Consider the following 21,238-nt stretch of genomic DNA (forward strand, 5'->3'; position numbering starts at 1 on the left):
TGAAGGAACAGGGTTTGGGCTCGTTTGCTTTTGGTTTTTAATTGGGGTCTTATATATATATTGGTTCTTATGCAGAAAACTCTGCTTTCTGGAAGGCATTCTGTGCCTCACACATTGCTCCCGACTCCAAAAATAACGTTTGTGCTGCTTCTGTCCGTCTGGATGCTTCGCAGAACCCCCTTCCATACCTACAGCACCTCGCTGCCTCCTTACATCACCTGGTCTGGAGAGCACTGTCCAACAGAAGTACAACTCGTGTCTAATTTCAATTTGTTTGGTAGCCACATTAAAAAAGGATTAAAAGGAATAAGTGAAACTTTAATATCATCTTACTTGATGTATCTGAAATATGGTCATTTTAGCATATAATCAATATAAAATATTGACGCAATATTTTACATTCCCTTTTATTGGTACCAAGCCTTCCAAATCTGGCGTGCATTTCCTGTGTACAGCACCACCTCAATGTGCACAAGCCACATTTCCGGAGGTCATTAGCCACATGTGGCCATGGACAGCTGTACTGAACAGCACAGAGCTAGAGAATTATAACACAAACTCTTTCAGGATGATTTACTGAGTAGGGAATCTCCATGGCATTGTGTGGGCAATGTTACGCATCAACTTAAGGGTACAGAATCTTGTTCTGTAACCTAGGATTTTTGACCTTAGGTGAAGGATAGAATCACATTTTATCTAATCCTATCCCCCTATCCTGCTCCCAACACTGGCCATCTCCCCACTGATGGCCCACACGGATGATGTCACTTAGCAACAGTGATGCCTACCAGATGAAAAGACATCCTTTCTGTGGTAGAAAAACTTATTTGAGTTTTTCATAGCTATAACTCAGTTAGAGTAAGATAATACTCCAGAAAGGTTACAGAGTTAGCGGAAGGTAGTTCTGAGGTTTGTCAGGGCAGGAGGTGTTTTAAATAGATTTTTCATTTTTGAGGAAGATGGTAACAAAGTACCTTACCGACTGGGAAGTGGAGAGTTTCAGGAGTGGGAGAAAAAAATGGGATAATCACCAAAGAAAGTAATTACCCAAGAAATTGGGACTAGAAGTTGGGGTGGCAAACACTAAAAACGAGGCAGGTTCTAAAGTGGGGTGCGAGAGCTGTAACAAACCAGAACCATAACATCTAACCTCTATGTGATCCCTCGCGTCTCACATGTCTGACCAAGATAGTAACTGCAGGAAAATGAAAATAGAATCCAATGTTAGGGCAGAAAGGGACTTCTGAGCTTATCTGGTCTAACCCACTCATTTTAAGGAAAAAGGCCTAGAGAGGTAAAGCGACTCGGCCCCATCACACTTAGAAGTGGAGTCGGGCTACAAACCCAGGTGCTCTCACTATGAATTGCAGGTAAGGCTCCATCCAATTCAGGTCAAGGGAAAAAACAATGTCGGGAGTAGCAGGCTCAAGCTACGCCCTACAGCCCACGGTGAACACGGGGGAATGGCAAGCACATTCTCTTGTAGGTGGGAGAAAACAGCAAGTCAATTCAGAACATTAAAGCAATGTTGACGTAAAATGGCATTAAAACATGACTCTTCTTTAATAGTCCTTCCTCCATACTTTTTCTCCCCTTGAAAAAAAAAATCCCAATCTGAACCAAACTGGATTTCTGATTAGTTATGTGGGCATTTAGATCAATTGACAAAAACTTTGATACGCTCTATTTTCCAAAGACACATTCATCAGGATTTTGCACAAATGGATATCAAAAGATATTTACAGGAAGAAAGTGCTCTCTTTCACACATACACCCACGCAGTGAGAATTTTCACAATTACACCACCACACCTCACACAGAAGACTCCTAACAGGCTGATGATCAGTTGACAAAATACACACATTATTCCAGTTTTCAGTCATAAATAATCTCATCTACATACATGTGTAAAATTAAGCAGTATATTCCACACTTTGATTCCAGGGAAGCCTGCCTTGAATATATTAAGATATACATACAAATACATTTATAAGCATGAAAGAAAACCAATATTTGCTCCAGTTTTCCCAACTCTCAATCTGAAATAAAGAATAGCACATATACAAAACTTTGCCTCGTAGAAATAGCCCTTTGTCTTGTGAGGTGAAAAAAAAGGCAGCCATATTCCACCTTCTTACGATAGGTTTAGGTATCAAAAGGGCTAAATTTCTTTTTCTGCTTAATGAATTAAGTAATGTGTAGCCTGTAATCTTATATACTGACTTTACACCATTCACTTTGCAAATTTTTTTATAAAATTTTTTAATTTGCTCAAAATACACATGCCATCTTTGTCCACATTTCAATCCAAAGCCCCAATCCCCCTCCCACCCCCAGAAAAGGCCTTCACTTTGTAATAGCGGTGAAAAGAAGTCACTTTTGATGTGTGTTTGGAGTCACTATTCTATGGTACTCAGCCCTAAGGAAACGGGATTCCGTAAGGCTGCTTAGCATGGGGGTTTCTGCAGGAATCAGGGACTCGTGTCACCGAGCGGGGCTGCTTTGGGGTGTCCAAGACAATGTGAAAAGGTGACACCAGTGGGCAGAGTTTAGTAGAGAGTTACTGCCCCATGAGCTCCCTCCTTCTGCCAATCTCATTTGTTCCCGAACTGAAGAAAACGTGAGAGAAGAGAAGAGAGGAAGCACGCTCTACTAGGGCCCACCCACTGGGCACACCACCCGCTGCTCTTCAAAGGGTCAGCGCATCAGATCTCACCAGATCCTCAAAGCACAGTTGGAAAGAGAGGGCAGGGGTCATCACACCATTGTGCACCTAAGGAAAGATGAGGGACTTGCCCAGCTACGGGCTGCACCCAGGTCCCCGGGCCACAGGCCTCAGGCTCTGCATCCCTTGCTCACATCTCCTGTGAGAAGGGCCCCAATCATAACCAGAACCCTGATTGTTCATAACTGACATGTCATAATCCAACTTCTGGACTTCACAGAATTGTGGAATTCTGTGCTGTATTTCACCCAGTTGGTTCTACTTTATTTTCCTACAGTCTCCAGGAAGATCCTTTCTACCAATCAAATGCATATTAAGCAGACAGCAATAAGTCCTTTTTTATTTGACTGAATAATCTGAAATAGAAATTCCAGAGACCCTAGCATTTGGTACAGAGCACTATCATTCCACTTTTTCATCACATCTGAAACTCTGATCTAATCCCAGGTTGCAACTAAAATGCTGAAACACTGCAACGGAAACGATGGTCTTTCATAGTGTCATATAAAGTTTCTTTGCATCTGAAACCCTTAAACTGCTGAAGATCACACTGTTGGTCACAGCAGATAAGCAGTGAAGGCAAGTCAGGAGGTGATTAGCCAACAAAGGGCAGAGATGAGACTCTGGCCCCAGAACACACAGAAATGAAGGCAAGCAAAGAGCTGGGGGATGAGAAAATTACAGACAAATTTGGGGCACTTAACATGATTTCAGGGAGTTGTCATGTGTCATGGTAAGAAGAGATCAGCTATTTTAATTAACAGTACACATGACTATGCCTTGGGGGAAGGGTTGCTGAGAAACAGAATTCATCTACCTTTGGCAAAGAACAACACTGTGCTGCTGGGGACATCTGCGTTCATACAACCAAATGTCACAAACCCAACTGAATTCTGGACAGCACTGAAAGGGACAACAGCCCTTTTTACGCCTGAAAATCTAAGCGGGGAACTAATTTTTTAAACTGTTCCTGAGATAGAGTTTCTTTAAAATATTGACTTGCTTTTTCCAGCTATGCTTACTACCAACTATTTTAACCTTTAAAAACCAACCCATCACAGATTTTCTAGTTGACTATAAAGGTCTCACACTCTCAGTCGCATTCTCACACACATTCACACACTCGTATTATGAATTTTGATATGACTAAATTAAAAATATCTTTCATTGTAGATGTTCTCATCTACTCTACATGGAGAGGTCAGAAATCATTGTGTGTCATGAAAAAACTTATGTCACAAATAAAGCCCAGCCCAGTTACTGATTTTTGATATGAAACGAAAGTGGGCTTTTTGTTTATGGTGGGTAGGCGACACGACTGGCCCCATTACTTGGTTCCTCTGGAGGCCACTATCACTGACCCCCAAAGCAAAATAGAGGGCTGGCGGCACTTCCTGCTTTTGATGTGCCAGTGGCAGATCCCCCACCAGCAACAGGAATACTTTTTTTTTTAACCATCCTCTTCTTAAACATTTATAAAAAGAAAAACTATCTACAGTAGTGTATCATCACATAATAGAAATTTCCTCCCAGTTCTACTTCAGAAGGCATCAAATGATGTTCTTTAAATAAACTATAAATACCCCATGTATTCCCTCATGTCTGGCTGTCCCAAATTCTTACTTTTTTTTTTTTTTTGGCAAATTAAAAAGGTGTATGGCTTCTTCTCGCCAATTTGTACATCTGAGGTTTAGCTTGGTATCCTGCGGTAAAAGTACATGTAGCCCAGGTCTTTAGGGGGCCTTTCTGAGGCACAAACTTTGTGGTCATTGTAGATCACCCATCTGAAAACAAAACACAGAAGCATTTGATGGATTTAAGTCAGTTCCAGGAAACTTTGCAGGAGAAAGTTATTGCATCATACTTAAAATAATCAAGATGGTTTAAGATAAACCAAACTCAAGTCTGTTGTATAAAAAGAAACAGAATGCTGGTGGGAAATTACAACTGCTTTTTTATTCTCAAGTTCAATCAAAAGGTAGTTCCTAAGGAGCCTCCAAACATTTCCACTTGTAGAAATCCATAGATGGCCTCAGAACTTGAGTCAAAGAAGTATGTGTTTTTTTCAGCCTTAGGTATAAAACTAGCTAAAAATCAGAAGTAAATAGACATGCAGTGAACTATTATACAACTATTAAAATGTCTTTGAAGAATATCTGGTAAAGTAAGAAAATAATCACAATATAATATGAAGTGGGAAAAAGCAGGTTACAAAATTATACGTACTGTGTACAAACTTTAAGCTTTTAGAAAAGTTGTAAATACAGACATACACATACCCTCTCCCAGTGAAAACAATGAAACAAAGAGAAATGTATCAAAATACAGACAATGGTTCTCTCTAGGCTTCCAAACAACACATTCTCTGTATGTTTTTATATTTTACAAATTCTTTATAATGAATTTCATGGCTTTTTAAATTATAATTAAGCTATTTTTCTTAAGAAAAGTATTTTTAAAAGAGCTATCATGCTTGGTAATAAAAAGGATTCACTATAAATCAAGTTCCTGTGCTTGACTATTTTATTAATCAAGTTGAGAAGACAAGAAAAAAAGACACACCAAAAAGGAACACAGTGGATTCCTGACTGGGAACCGGTCACTCCTGCAATACGAGGTCAACGTACTACCAGGAGAGGGCAAGGTTACGTGCTTCTCCAGTGTCCATGTGGCCCAAGCACTGCCTCAAGCAGGGGTGCTGACCCACAGGCCAGGCCACTCAGTGGGAACTCAAGGAAGCGAAACCAGTGGGGAAGAAGGTTCTGAAGAGAGCAGCGGCCTTACACCCCACAACTGTCTCATTCCTAGCTCACCACACACCTAACAATTCTTAAGAAGCCAAGGCTGCAATGGGGCAAACACTGGGTGTTGGAGTTTCCAGATAAAACACAGGATACCCAGTCAAGTTTGAATATCACATAAGCAACAAATACTTTTTTAATGCAAGTATGTCCCATGCAACAGTTGAGACATATTTATACTAAAAAGTTAGTCATTATCTGAAATTCAAACATAATAGGGCATCCTGGTTTTCTTGTTTTGTTTCGTTTTGCTGGCTAAACCTGGCAACCCTGGGGAGGTTCCAAATATGGACACACATTCTGCTGCGGGATGCGTCTTTACTTTGGGAGGTCCACTTGCTATGACAGTGAAGAGTGACTCTGAATACCAGCTCTGACACAGCTGCAAAGGTCAAGCTATTTAGCCTGCCTGAGCCGTAGTGCCCTGATGTGTAAAATGGCTTTAAGAGTCTATCCCTACAAGACGATTATGAGAACCAAATGAGATAACATACGAAACACTTAGTGGAGTGCCTGGCACATAGTAGATCCTCAATAAAACGTAGATATTATTTTACCTTCTCAAAAAGACTCACCTTCCTTCCTTTTTGATGTGACAAACATAATGTCCACTCATTGTAGATGTTCCCATGTGACTGATAAACGCAAATAATTCATACACTATGAAAGAGGAAACAACAATGCTGTTACAAGGCAGCATTTCTAGAAATCAATAGCACTTCTGACCAGAATTTAAAGCCAACGAGAGTGTAATCCAGCAACTGTTTAGAATGAAAGACAGTCTATTCACTTACTACGTTGAGAACACACCCACCTACCCAAAGTGACAGCAACTTCAACCTGCAAATTCATTACAAAGCAGGACATGAACTTTACAGCTGACCTTAAGCTCCTATCTGAAAGGGGATTAAAAGTCCCACAGCCCAGTCTGGTGGCAAGCTCATGGGTCTAAAAGGGTAGTCCCGGCTCCATCACTTCCAAGCGGCATGAGGGTGGAGAAGTTGTTTCATCTCTCGGAGCCCATTTCTTCACAGAAATGAAAAATCCACCCACTTCACAAGGTTGTATGAGGCTTAAATGAGCAATTCAGACTAAAATACCACACAAATGTCAGGATTAGGAGGAAGACAGCAGATAGGTGTTATCATTTATAGAAAGGGATAGTGCTCAGAATATGCGTCTTGTGATTTCTGACTGGCTCATGATTATAACCTCTATGGGACCAAAATTCAGGCTTCATGCCTTCTGAGCAAGGAGATATATAGCCTCTTGGAGCTTAAGATGGATGTTTATTCTCTAACAAGTATCTCCTGTCATCTTGCACAGCATATGCTGTACCAAATCCACGGTGAATGAATTTCAGCTCATTCCCCCACCCACCCCACCCCCCAGTCAATCCTAGGCCTGCACAACACCTGCAAAGTGGCTTCCACAGACTGGCACCAGTGCAACTCCGCAAACTGCTACAGACTATGACGAGACAGGTACAGAAACTGAGTTAGCGTTTACAGACTCCTATAGTAATTTGAGAGGAATATTCATGTCTGTTGAATCTAATTAAGGGAAAAAATGGGCTTGCATATTCATTGTTCTTGGTACTCAAGTTTTGTTGTATTTTACAAGTGTACTGGTTCTAGACAGACCCCTTTCCTTGCTCCTCCCTCTCTCATTCTTTCTCTCTCTTGCTGTTCACCGATGCTCATCCACATATTCAGCTGTGAATCCCCAGTCCTCATCTTAGCCTTCAGCGCATCACATACTATGCACCACCTCTCCTCCTTCCCCAAACATCTGCCCCCAGGACATGACTGTCTTTGTTTTCCAGGTGCCTCACTGGCTTCTCCTCTTCTCCTGACTTTTAAACATTGGTAACCTGGGGCTCTGACCTCAAGCCTTTCTTCCCTCTATCTTCTCTCTCTCTCTCTCTCTCTCTCTCTCTCTCTCTCTCTCACACACACACACACACACACACACACCCTGTACATTCTCATCCTCTCTCTCTCTGCCACCCCCCCACCCCTTCCCTCTCTAGTTGATCTCATCCAGTCTCATGGCATTAAATGGAATTATGTTCTTAATTTCATTTCCAGAATGTTCACTGCTAATGTATAGAACTACAATTGAATTTTGTATATTGGTCTTGTTTCCTGCAACCTTTCTGAACCCATTTATTAGTTCTAATAGTTTTTAAGGTAGATTCCTTACGATTTTCTATATACAAGACCATGTCATCTGCAAACAGAAATAGTTTTACTTCTTCCTTGCTTATCTGGATGCCTTTTATTTCTTTTTCTTGCTTAACTGCCATGGCTAGAACCTCTTTCACAATGTTAAATAGAAGTGGCGAGAGTGGACATCCTTGTCTTGTTCCTGCTCTTAGGGGAAAAGCATTCAGTCTTCACCATGAAGCATGATGTGAGCTGTGGTTTTTTGGTAGATACCATTTATCAGGTTGAGGAAGTTCCCCTTCATTCCCAGTTTGTTGAGCATTCTCTCCTCAGCTTTATCCATCTCAATTCTCCCAGTAACTCAGGACAAAATCTTGACTCCTCTCTCCCACTGTTTACACACATCCAATCCATCAGCAAATCCTTCAAAAATATATCCAGCATTTCCTTCAAAATATATGCAGAATCCAACGACTTCCTACCACCTCCACTAGTAAGCCCCAATCCAAGTTACCATCATCTCTTGTCTGAATTATTACAATAGCCTCCCCTCCTAACGGGGCTCCCTGCTTCCTCCCTTACCCCTACCGACCACTCTCAGTATGGCTGCAACTCTCACTCTTACAATGACCTATGAGGTCCCCCCACCTCCTTCCACTCTCCCCCTCACTGCACTCCAGCTCCTCCGGCCTCCTGGGTTCTCCTCAAACACACCGGCTACTCGTCTCACTGACAGAGAGGGCTTCAAGCCCCACGCCTATGATCCCTCTATCTGAAACTCTTCTTTCAGATGCCACATGATCCACTCCTCACTTCATCGAGGTCTCAGATCAAATGTCATCTCAGAGAGGCCTTCCTTATAAACAGCAACTCCTCCCTCCTTCCACCCCACCCTCACCCCAACCTTGTTTTACTGTTGTCCACGGAGCTCAAACTAACACCATATCACATACTTATTTGTGTATTTACTTACTGTCTATTTCCTTTTATCCCAGGCTAGAATATAGCTCCATAAGGATGAGAAGTTTGTTTGGGATATTTTTGGGTTTTTTTTTCTTTTTTTTTTTTTTTAGTTTTATAAACTCACCAAATTTTTTTTTTTTTTTATTTCATTTGTCTGTTTTGTTTACTGGAATATTCCAGACACAGAAAACAGTGCTTAGCATGCAGTAGGCATGGCTCCCTTCACCCCATGTCCTCACTTGTTTTTCTATCTTTTCATATTGTATACATTTTTATAAACCCCCTACCAAAGTATAAACTGGGGTATAAATTAGTGAAATAATTATTTTAAAAAGAAATGAATCAGAGGGGATTGCATTTCCCATCATTAAGTTTTTGTCGCTAGCTATCACATCTGCTGACAAACCCCCTACACACACACAAAAAAAAAAAAAAAAAAAAAAAAAAAATCACAGGTTTGAAACAGAAACCAGGCAAAAACAGTTGTGAATGACAATCATTTTGCCTGGCACTTAGTGATCCAGGGACCCTACCCTCATCAGCCCTCCCCAGTGTTCCCCATCACTAAGAACCCATCCCCACCCTAGTAAACAAGAGAGAGTGTAGGCTGAGACTTTTTCATGTTCCTAGACCCTGGTTGGTTTTTAAAGCTCTTTAGGAATAATTTTATATCAAATTCCAAATCTTCAATTTGAGAGATACGGGGCTGGTCTCCCACAAGGTGGCTGCCCTCTTAGAATTTTCATGGAATGAAGAGAGTATGTGATCCTCCAACCAAGGCTTTTCCCTCACGAGAAACTGTCCCCCAAAACAATGCCTTAAATAACTGAACAGAGTATTTAATGAGCACTTCTCACCATAAGCCAGGGTCATTTCAGTGAAACATTGCTCAGATTCCAACAAGCCAACATTTAACAAAATAGACAGACATAGAGAAAAGAACAAATCCATACACTCCAACACACCCAAACATGTCATTAAGCCCCCAAAGGCATTTCCCCTCTTTAGTTAAAAGCAATTAATTCACGTGTATACTCAAAATCATAAAAATAAAGAAAAAAGATTAGCATAAATCTTAGTCCTATAATTAAAATTAACTCTGTTTATCAATAGAAGCGACCGCTCCATGCATTATTCAAGGCCTCCTGCTAGGAACCAACAGCAAAAGAGAATCTCAATAAATCTGCAAAAGTTCAACAGATAAGAAATCTCAATTTATCTTTGTTTCCAAAGAGAAAGTCAAGGTGAATAAACCAGACAGGGAAGCCACTGCTGATTCTTCTCCTAGTTCCCAGAGGTCTCCCTCCAAAAATAGCATCACCACACTCTCAAAAAGTACAGAGACCCCTTTTTATATAGATAGAAAAGGCATTTTTAAGCAAGGTAAATCAGTTCAAAAATGTTGACTTGTAACCGAGCAGGACCCTATGGGGCCTTCCCGGGACAGACCCCTCCCCCATATTCTCTGCTTTAGCTCCTCTCTGGAGTAAGTAGATAACTGTATCTGACGCACATTTCCCGAGTTATTTTACAGATGTGAAAGTCCCCACCAAATGGAAGATGCTAACTACTTGTCGATCATGAGCACATGGCCCCCAGGCCTCCTGGAGCCCGAGGATTGATAATGTTAACCCCTGTGACACCACCCTGTTGCATCACCATCAGCCAGTCAGAGAACTGTGCAGGAGCTGATCACAAAACCTGCGACACACCTCCCTCACCTGGCTTTTAAAAATGCTTTGCCAAAACCTGTGGGGGGAGCTCGGGGTTTTTTTTCAGCATGAGCCATTCGTTCCCTTGCATGGCCCTGCGATAAACCTTTCTCTGCTCCAAACTCCGACGTTTCGGTTTGTTTGGTCTCACTGTGCATCGGGCAAAAGAACTTGCGCTAACAGACTTTCAACAGGGAAGCTTTCAAAGTACCCGGAAGAACTGGACAAAACTGCCTAAACCACTTTGGCCAACGGAGCCCCTCTAACAAGCCAGAATTAAACTGTCTGAAACTAGCATCCCCACTTCCCTCTCCTAACAAAACCCATCCTTTTCTGAACTTAGGAACATGTTCACAACCTTTCTAATACGAAGAATTTTTTAACATCAAAATTTTACCACCTCCACCCAACATAATAAGGGATTGAACTTGATTTTATTCTTTGAGAAAGCACTGTCAGAAAAATTATATGCAAACTTGGAAAGTAGAACGGGTAGGCAGAATGCTCTTTTGTATCATGTGGAGGAAAGGCCACCCAAGGATGGTCTAGGGTAGGGACTGGCATACGATGCCCCATAGGCCAAATCCAGCTCACAGCCTGTTTTTGTGCTGCCAAGAAGAAAGGGGGAAAGAAGGGGAACAAAAATATGAGATGACAAGTGTATGGCCCATGAAGCCTGAAACATTTACTATCTGGACCTTCAGAGAAAAAATGTGCTGGCCCCTGGTCTAGGGGAATGAACTTAGTTCATCTCACTACTTACTACTGATTAAAGAAAGCTTCCAAACTTAGTGAAGTTACTTGTTAAGCTGTAGATTTTTGTCTGGGAAAGATATCAAAAAATTCTCTCCAGTGGAATATATATAGACATACCTCAGAGAGATTGTGAGTTCGGTTCCAGACCACCGCAATGAAGCAAATATTGAAATAAAGCAAGTCCCATGGATTTTTTTGGTTTCCTAGTGCATATAAATAAAAGCTATGTTTACACCATACTGTAGCCTATTAGGTATGCAATAGCATTATGTCTAAAAAAGCAGTGTACATATCTAAATTTAAAAACATTTTAAGGCTAAAAAATGCTAACCATCATCTGAGCCTTCAGCAAGTTGTAATCTTTTTGCTGGTGGAGGGTCTGAAATATTCCGAGAATTACCAAAATGTGACACAGAGATACTAAGCGAGCAAATGCTGTTGGAAACATGGCGCCAACAGTCTTGCTTGATACATCATTGCCATAAGCTTTCACTTTGTAAAAAACACAATGTCTCTGAAGCACAACAAAGCGAAGCACAATAAAACGAGGTCCACCTGTGTGGATGTTGCCTCCCATTTCAGTTCTACAAGGATCAAGCCAACAGCCACTGCAGATGCCCCCTCCAAAGTCTTCTTGGAACACTGATCTGCTTTTGGTAACAGATTGTAAAGTTTCTTTATCTATTAAGTAATCTGTTGTAACTTTCTGTATTTGCCTTTAAAATCTTTTATTGTCACTTTGATTCAATGAATAGATATTGTTTCACAGTGACCTATGATCCTATTTGACCAAGTGTTTTAAAACTTTACATTTGCTATCTTTGACAAAATTTCCCAAGTCAAATTCTAAATGAAATCCTTTTGACCTCTAGCTAACTTTGGGATGCTTCCAAGGGCCCTTGAAACAACCCAAAGAGAGGTATTAAACTTATTAGACTTATTTGGTATGTTAAATTACATGGGAAACATTGTCAAATAAGTGGTGATAAACCTTCTTAGGTTATATGATATGGGTAAATGTCATTAATATAGATATTCCAAAAATTATATGGAATTCCTAAAAATCTGGTATATCCTGGTATAATGTTACCAGTCATAATTCTGGTTATTATCTTAAAATGTTGTATGTCCTAGAAATAACCAAGTTTCTTATCAACTGCATTATAATATGCTTAACCATATGCCATTTTAAGTCTTTTGTCATTGTGTCACCGAGTCCAAGCTTGCTCTGCTCACTGCACGACAGGCCAGTAAGTCGAAGACACGGTGCTGAGGCAAGGAATACGACTTTATTCAGAAAGCCCGCAGACCGAGATGATGGCAGACTAAAGTCTCAAAATAATCATCTTAACAGGGTTTGGATGCCAGTTTCTTTTATAGCACAGAGAGGGGGAGGAGATGAGGAAGAAAAGTAAAAAGGCCATAAGTTTTGCAAATATCACCTGGAATGGCCAGCCTGGGGAGGGGGATGTGTTCATTTCTTCTTTCTTGTAGCCATCCACAGGTGGACAGGGTCCGGACGTTTGCCTGAACAAAGGCACTTTGGTTTAACATTCAGCCAGAAGGGCAGGGTTCCCCGAGGCAGGCCATTATGTATATAGACAGTATCCTTTTAGTGAATAAAAGCAGCAGAAAGCAAAGGTTAAGGTAAAAGAAACAGATCCAACATGTAGTCAGATTTGGCTCTTCCCTGTTACAATTCCCCAATGTCAATGTCCATTCTACAATGTTGTGGAAAAATGGACAACGAAGTCAGATGGGTCTTCCTGGGAGCGTTCGCCATCAATGCCAGTGTTCCAAACGTTGTTTCTTTTGTTCCTCTCTGGAAAGTGTCTCCTTTACTCCTGTAGTCTTAAAAAAATATTCACAACCTAAAAGCTGAGAGTTATGATCTATTCAGCGGGAATTTTGAGGGCTTCAATCCCAAGAAGCAGCATCTCAAGTTAAGGAATTGAGCACTTTTCTACGTAAGGGAAAATGCAAGAGTCTGAGCTCACTGAAATCACTCCCTTGATACGCACCTCAGCTATCTGGGGCCTGTATCCTGTATTTTCATGCCCTGAGTTTCCTCAGGGCTCACGGCTCACATTGGAGGGCTGCAATCACTAATGACTGATGTGGCAGGAAATATTCCATTCCTCAGATCCTCTCCTCTTGGTCAGGATTTTGACCAATATTGGGAGACATTTCATGATCAGATTTGTCCCACAGTACTGGGAGGCTCATCCCAGATCAGGCGAAAATTCTTAATATGCCACTCCAGGGGCTAGTTTTCATATTAGGCCCTGTTGATAATTAAAGATTCTCTGGATCCTCTATCTAATTATGATCCAGGAGACATTTTCCCTTGTTGCTTCTTCCCATACCTAGAATCACACTATTACAATTATTTTATGTTATAAATGTGATCTATTTCCTCAAGACGTTTAGCCATAGAAGTTTTGTTGGAGGCCTGGTTACGCACTGGGTACTTTAAGAGACAACAATCTTATAAAATAGACAGGATATAAGTAATGCAGCTAGTAACATTGACAAAGACAGAGTGTAGCAGGGAGACACAAAGCACACACAGTTGGCTTACAAAGGTATAATTTACCAAAGTACTGTAAGTCATAATTAGTTTAAGGGGAAGGTTTTCCTTACACCTGGAAAACACAGATTTAAACCATTTTTCAGATAGAAACCATAAAAATTATAACCATATTCACCAGTTTACTCAGTCTTACGTAACTAAATCCTTCTTGTTAACAGCTTTATGAAGCCATCAGGTTTCCCACTAGAATTCTTCAATTTCTTACCCAGTTCACCACAATGGTCTGAAAGTCAGAAACTTGTATTTATCCAAAGCTCCTTTCTATAAATCTTCTTGAAGAGGAAGCATTTTTGCAAAGGCGTCAGAGTGAAACCATAACTGTCTATAATGACCAAAGACTTAAGGAGGCACTTTAAATCTGATTACAATGCAATTGACAAAGTAACTTGGTTACTGCTGTGACATGGAACACTTTCAGATAATAACTAGAATTATGACTGATAACATTTTACCAGGACACACCAAATTTTAGGAACTCCATATAATCTCTAGAATACCTGTATCATTTGCCATACAATATAACCCAAGAAGATTTATTACTTATTTGACAACACTTCCCATGTAATTCAACATACCAAGTGAACCTAATTAGTTAATATCTCTCTTTGGGATGTTTCAGGGGCCCTTTGAAGCATCCCAAAGTTAGCTAGAGGTCAAAGGAGCTTCATAATTTGATTTGGGAAGTTTTGTCAAAAAAATGTCAAAAGGGTTTAAGACAGTCAGATAGGATCACAGGTCACTGTGAAACAAAAGTTATTCACTTAACCTAAGTAACAATAAAAGATTTCAAAGGCAAATATAGAACAGATCACTTAAAAGGCAGAGAAACTTAAAATCTGTTAGCAAAGGCAGTTCAAAATCTTAAGAAACCTTGTCTTCTTAACAAAGAGAAAAGCCACATTCAAGTTTTGCAACAGCTTACTTTTAAAATTTATTTACTCAAACTTATTTTAAACTTAGTCAATCCTGACCATGAACAAAACTCTTTTCTTGGGGTCCACTTTCCATAAACCTTCCATCACTTAACTCATTTTAGCACAATTCTAACTTTCAAGTTGTCAAATATCTGGAGAGATTAATTTTATATAGACATTCCTAAAAGATAATTATTTTTTAAAGTTCACCTAAAGCTCTTATCTCATTTGCATTTTCTTTCCTTAAAAGTTTCTTCACATCAAGTTACTTTCCTTGCTGACAAATTTGCAACAGACATAACAAGATTTTATTTAGCTTATATTAAACCTAGGCACAATAAAAGTATTATACCTGATGACTCTAATGACATGTCTGTATTAATTAGATCAACAAACAAACATTAATACTGAATATGTCTCAGTTCACATGAACCTGAAACTCATTTAGCTTAACTTGTCTTGTATTTAGAATTGTTTGGTTTGTAAGCACTTACTTTTCTTTAAGCCAATTAAATAGAGCTCATCCACAAGTCAGCCTCAGCAATGTTATCCGAAGACAAAGACACATACAAGGACACAAGCACACAGAGACATCATAGTTCTCATTTCAAAATTTCAGCCCTGAGTCAGGTACAGCAATGTAAAACCCATCAGTTTACAAAAAGAGGTTGGATTAAAATTAGGTTTCTGGCAGATGGAACAAATCAAGCTCACTTGTCTAGATGGTTGAATTTTTATAGGAAAGACACTTAGGTTTTTTATTTAGCCTTGACAAGTCAATTTCTAAATTACTTTACCATCTTTTCAAAGTTTGCATTTTAAAAAGATGGCAGAGATGAGGGTTCCTGAGAAGACCGGATAGGACATTTGCATCTCAACGATACAGGAAAGTTTTTCCTAGGATGACTTTGTTTCCCCTTTATTTAATATTTACAAGCCTCTTATGATAAATAGGGAAGGTAGTCAATCAACTTGTTCCCCACTGTCAAAGTTACCTGGGGCTCCTGTGGGGAAATTAGAATCTGACGCCTCAAGTCCAAGGGAGTCCCCCTGGCCTCTTACAGGATGTCAGCGCAAAGGAAACTGCCCTGCTGCGGAAGCGGCTCCCAGTCCAAATTGGGTGCCCTGTGGAGTCTTAGCTGGTGATACTAAATCAGGCTCCTGTGCTCCAAGGGTTAACAAAGAAACTTCTATTTGATACCCACGGGTAGGGGAAACAGGAGGCAGTGAATATCATGGCGGCATGGGGGGTGGGCAGTTGGAACAACTGCCGGTGCAGCCTGCTCTTTTGCAAAACACTTCTAACTGCGAGATCGTGTAATAATTGAGTGAGCCATTCAGGGGCCATCGCTCTTCTGATCTTACATATTGGGTCCACATCCTATTACAATAGTACATCATGTCTTTCTTAGTCAGAGGCTCACAGCTATGTTTAGCCCATTTATCTAATATACACTCCAAAGGGCTCTCCTTCGGGATGGATGGAGTATTTCCCATTTTTTATAAGTTTGATAACACCAAAACACAAAAGACGCAAACAAATTCCAACACAAAAGGCCCAAACAAATTCTAGCATCGATGCACACAAAACCAAGACCAAAACCAACGGTTCCCGAATCAGGTAGACTTACCCTACAAAACCAACAAATTAGTTCCCAAATCGGGTACACTTACCCTACAAAACCAACGAACTAGTTCCCTACCAAACCGGTCCCAAATCAGGTAGAGTCTGATGACAAGTCCCCCCTCCAACAGGGAACCCCAATCAAACAAACTGGCTTATCCCATAAAGGAAAAGCCCAAACTGAGAGGGGAATATGTTCCGGGTGTGCACGCCGGAGCGACTTACCCTACAAAATCGAGTTCCCCAACTCGCGACACAAAAGGATACACAAAACCAAAACAAGATCAAGACCACAACCAACGAACCGGTTACCGAATTGGGTAGACTTACCAATCTCTACAAAATCGAGTCCGTGGACTCGCAGAAGTTGGTCGGTTCCTTGCTTCAACTGCCAAGCGCTGGGGTAGCTGGTGCCGCTTCAGGGAATTTTGAAGGGAAGACCCTCAGGACAAATGGTCCTGGCGGCAGCCAGGGCCTTGCCCCAGTGTTCCCTGACCGGGGCCGGCTGGCCACGAGCAGCAAGGCTCCTGGCTGGCCAAGCCAAACTTGTTACTGAGTCCAAGCCTGCTCTGCTCGCCGCACAACAGGCCCATAAATCGGAGACAAGGTGCTGAGGCAAGGAATACGACTTTATTCGGAAAGCCGGCAGACCGAGAAGATGGCTGAAGTCTCAATATTTTAAATATTTTGACTAAATATTTTGACTAAAGTCTCAAAATAACCATCTTATCGGGGTTTGGATGCCAGTTTGGATGCACAGAGAGGGGGAGGAGATGAGGAAGTAAAGTAAAAAGGCCATAAGTTTTGCAAATATCACCTGGAATGGCCAGCCTCGGGGAGGGGATGTGTTCATTTCTTCTTTCTTGTAGCCATCCACAGTTGGAGAGGGTCCGGATGTTTCCCAGAACAAAGGCACTTTGGTTTAACATTCAGGCAGAGGGGCAGGGTTCCCCAAGGCAGGCCATTATGTACAGACAGTATCCTTTTAGTGAACAAAAGCATCGGAAAGCAAAGGTTAAAGTAAAAGAAATAGATCCAACATGTAGTCAGATTTGGCTCTTCCCTGTTATAACTGTTTTACTCTGATGCTTTTACAAAATGAAGATCTTCAAGAAGATCCATAAAAAGGACTTTTTGACAAATATAAGTTTCTGATGACCTTTAGATCACACTACTAAACCGGATAAGAAATTACAAAACTAATAGAAAACCTGATGGCTTCATCTAGATCAACAGGAATTAATCACATGGAACTGAATGATAAATATAATTTATAATTTTATGCCTTTTTGTCTGAAATATTAGTGGCTTTTAATCTTTGTTTTCCAGAAAAACTTTCCTCTTATGCTATGATATACAATATGTTGATAAAGTTTACCTTTGTAAACAAAGATGAAACATTATCTTTTTCTCTCTACCTGATCCCCCCAGGACTTGGCTTCTCCAGCTGGCTCCCCTCTGGACCTGATGGCTTACTGCAATCCAGATTACAACTAGTTATACTAATCATGGTTTTAATTTGTTCTCTCTTTGTTGTTTCAAACTGCTTATGTTTTGTATCTCTCTGCTGTACTATGACCTTATTAATGTTACTAGCTATATTATGGATATTCTATTTCATAAGATTGTTGTCTCGGGACTTCCCTGGTGGCGCAGTGGTTAAGAATCCGCCTGCCAGTGCAGGGGACACGGGTTCAAGCCCTGGTCCGGGAAGATCCCACATGCTGCGGAGCAACTAAGCCCGTGCACCACAACTACTGAGCCTGTGCTCTAGAGCCCGCGAGCCACAACTACTGAGCCCGAGTGCCACAACTACTGAAGCCCGCGCACCTAGAGCCCGTGCTCTGCAACAAGAGAAGCCACCCAATGAGAAGCCCACGAACCGCAACGAAGAGTAGCCCCTGCTTGCCGCAACTAGAAAGAAGCCCGCGTGCAGCAACAAAGACCCAAGGCAGCCAAAAATAAAAAATAAATTTTTTAAAAAATTAAAAAAAAAAAAGATTGTTGTCTCTTGCATTACCTGACATGTAAACAGGCCCCTGACAAAATTAATGGTGGCTAAACATCTTGAGGCAACTGATCGCATATATAACTCTATATAGAATAACTGTACTAGTACAACTCTAGATATGGAAAGAATCGATAAGGGAAAACATTTCCTGGATCGTAATAAACTAGTAAGACAGATGATCCAAAGAATTTTAGGTTATCAACAGGGCCTGATCCAAAAATAGCATGTTGAATGGCCTGTCAACAAAATCCCCATCTGACCTAGGCATGAGATTTCCTAATACCGTGGGACAAACTGGTCACCAAATGCCCTCCAAACCTTGGTCGAATTTATGACCCAGAGGGGTTGCTGTGGAAGGGAACGCTGTCTGCCATTCCAGCTCTACACAGATCAAGCCTGCACCAGCCACTGCAGCCACCCCACCACGGTGCACCCTGAGGGGAAATCAGGATGGAGAAAAACAGCAAGCTTTCTGTGCTCTGGATACTAGCCTTAGAAAGACAGTTAAGATGCATATCTAAGGAATAATTTCAATGAGCCCAGACTCGTGCATCTTCCCCTACATAGGAAAGTACTAAAATCATTAACTTGAGATGTCTTTTCTTTGTGATTAGCAGTAATCTTTTAATGTTCGACTACATGTTTTTCTTCCGGCAAAAAACTCCTATATATCCTGGCTCCTTCTCTACCTCTTCAGAGCAGTTCCTCAGAGCTACAGTCCTCAGTAAGGTCCCCGCAGAAAACTTCACTTGAAACTTTCAGGCTGTGCATCTTTCTTCTGTCAACACCTGTAACCTCAAGGAGTCATGATCCTGATAGACACTAGTTTTATATCTAACTCAGCCATCAAATTATCTTTAGATATCTTTTAAATAGCTTTTACATAGCTTTTCAGATGCTTTTGAACCAGTAATAACAACTAACTGGTTCCCTAATTAATGAGTCAAAGAAAATCTGTAGTATGTGTTCAGTTTTTATGTACGTGACAGTCATCATTTACCTTTTGAAAACTATAGTTCAACCACACATCATGACCGAAAGCAAACTCTAGATTCAGGAGTGCAGTTAAATTAATTTATATTTTATAAACCATTATAGCATCTACATCCACTTGAAAAGCAGTAGTTATCATGAGGCCATGACACGTTATTTAGTCAGTCTACAGAGTGCTCAGAATACAGAAACACCAAAAGACTCCTCGAAACCACCACCAAGACCCCGGGGCTCTGCAGCCTTCTGGTGAGAAACCAAAACCGTGTTTTCCAACTGAATCTTCCTAAATTGAATAATGTGTTTCATTACCCACCCCTAACAACAGAAGGGAAAATGTCATCCCCAATTGACCAGCATTTGACTCACAAACACCCGATATCTGCAAACAGTCTCCACCCCCAACAGCTTGATTTCCCTCATTCCTGCTCTGAGAAAAGACCCGTGTGTGTGGTGGGGATTGGGGGCGGATTTGGAGCTTTTAGAAAACTACTCAATTCCCAAAAAGAGAACAAGGAGGATGTGAGTAAATCAGCAACAGCTCAAGGCAGCTGATAACGTGGACAGAATCTTAAAAGCTCTACAAATTGCCTCCCCAGCCCCAGCCAACTCGAAATTACCAATCCACCTGGACTTCTCATTTGTGTACTGCCTAAAACGACAAATATCAAACACTTCCCCCTAAGCTTAATAGTTCTCAGTCATCTATACTTCAGTGTAAATTAGTTTATTCCAAAGTGGCTTCCTCTTAACTTCCAAGAGCACCACTGAAAAGCACAGGTGCTGACATGGGGGATAAGAATGAGAGCCCTAGGACTTCCCTGGTGGCGCAGTGGTTAAGAATTCACCTGCCAATGCAGGCGACACAGGTTCGAGCCCTGGTCCGGGAAGATCCCACATGCCGCGGAGCAACTAAGCCCGTGCGCCGCGACTACTGAACCTGCGCTCTAGAACCCGCGAACCACAACTACTGAAGCCCGCATGCCTAGAGCCCGTGCTCCGCAGCAAGAGAAGCCACTGCAATGAGAAGCCCGTGCACCACAACGAAGAGTAGCCCCTGCTCACCACAGCTAGAGAAAAGCCCGCACACAGCAATGAAGACCCAATACAGCCATAAATAAATAAATAAAAATATTTTTTAAAAAAAGAATGAGAGCCCAGATGTATTAAGTAAGTGTGTACTGCTTTCAAACAGACCACTGGGGCTTGGCTTCCCTGGGCACTGCGCCTCTGCTCTCCAGATCCTATTCTGTCTGCATTCCTCAGGGAGCCCCACCACTATGTAAATGAAATGTCTCTCTGCTCCCCTTGCTGGAAAATCCTCAGCTGCAGCAGGAGATGTCTGCACCATGACAGCGATGTGGCTGAAGGGGCCAGCGCAGGTTCTGAGTAATCACAGACTAATCACATTTTAATTACGTTGGCAATCAGTGAGTTCTTAAAAAAAAAATAATTAAACGCTCATTAACTGCAACACAGAAACAGAAATGATTTTGCAAATGGCAGAAGCCCAGATAGGTCAGACTGATGACCTGATTTCCCACTTCTTAAAAATTTTAAAAACTCAACAGAAAGTTAAGTGCAGCTCTTAAAACAGGTAGGACATGACAATAAATAGAGCCTTCTGAAAAACAGGCTCCTGCCTCCATTCCAATTTAGAAAACTTGAAATAGGATGACTCAATAGGGGGCAGAGGAGAAAATGCAGTCCTCAAAATCAGCCAGACCTGAATTACAAGGTGGTCCTACCATAAGCAAGTCGGTAACCTTGTCAGCTACCACTTTCTCATCCCAATACCTTGCTGTAAGGAGCCAGGGAAAAGCGGTAGAGGAAATGCCTGGCACTTAGTAGACATTCAATAAAGGACAGCTACTATTTCACCAAGTGTTAATAGCACAAATCCTTTTAATCAAAGTAGATAACATTTAAATGAAAGAGTTTCGTGCAATGACATTACTTCCTCATTCAAAAAGATGGCAAT

At 41.2% G+C, this 21,238-nt stretch overlaps 1 protein-coding gene across 4 annotated transcripts in view; it reads right to left on the reverse strand.

The window, feature by feature from the left end:
• Window positions 1-2,337: 2,337 nt before the first annotated feature.
• Window positions 2,338-21,238, reverse strand: part of USP13 (ubiquitin specific peptidase 13) — a 130,103-nt gene continuing 111,202 nt past the window's right edge. For 3 of the 4 annotated variants that reach the window (XM_061193385.1, XM_061193384.1, XM_061193383.1), the window contains exons 20-21: window positions 6,102-6,186; window positions 2,338-4,509 (exon numbers count right to left, since the gene is read on the reverse strand). In XM_061193385.1, coding sequence (XP_061049368.1) covers window positions 4,416-4,509; window positions 6,102-6,186 — 179 coding nt within the window. In that variant the 3' untranslated portion in view covers window positions 2,338-4,415. Of the gene's footprint in view, window positions 4,510-6,101; window positions 6,187-17,073; window positions 17,239-21,238 lie in introns of those variants that run through there. The other variant, XR_009701284.1, reaches the window with a different exon arrangement.

Source organism: Eubalaena glacialis, chromosome 6, assembly GCF_028564815.1.
Source record: "Eubalaena glacialis isolate mEubGla1 chromosome 6, mEubGla1.1.hap2.+ XY, whole genome shotgun sequence".
NCBI classification, from domain to species: domain Eukaryota; kingdom Metazoa; phylum Chordata; class Mammalia; order Artiodactyla; family Balaenidae; genus Eubalaena; species Eubalaena glacialis.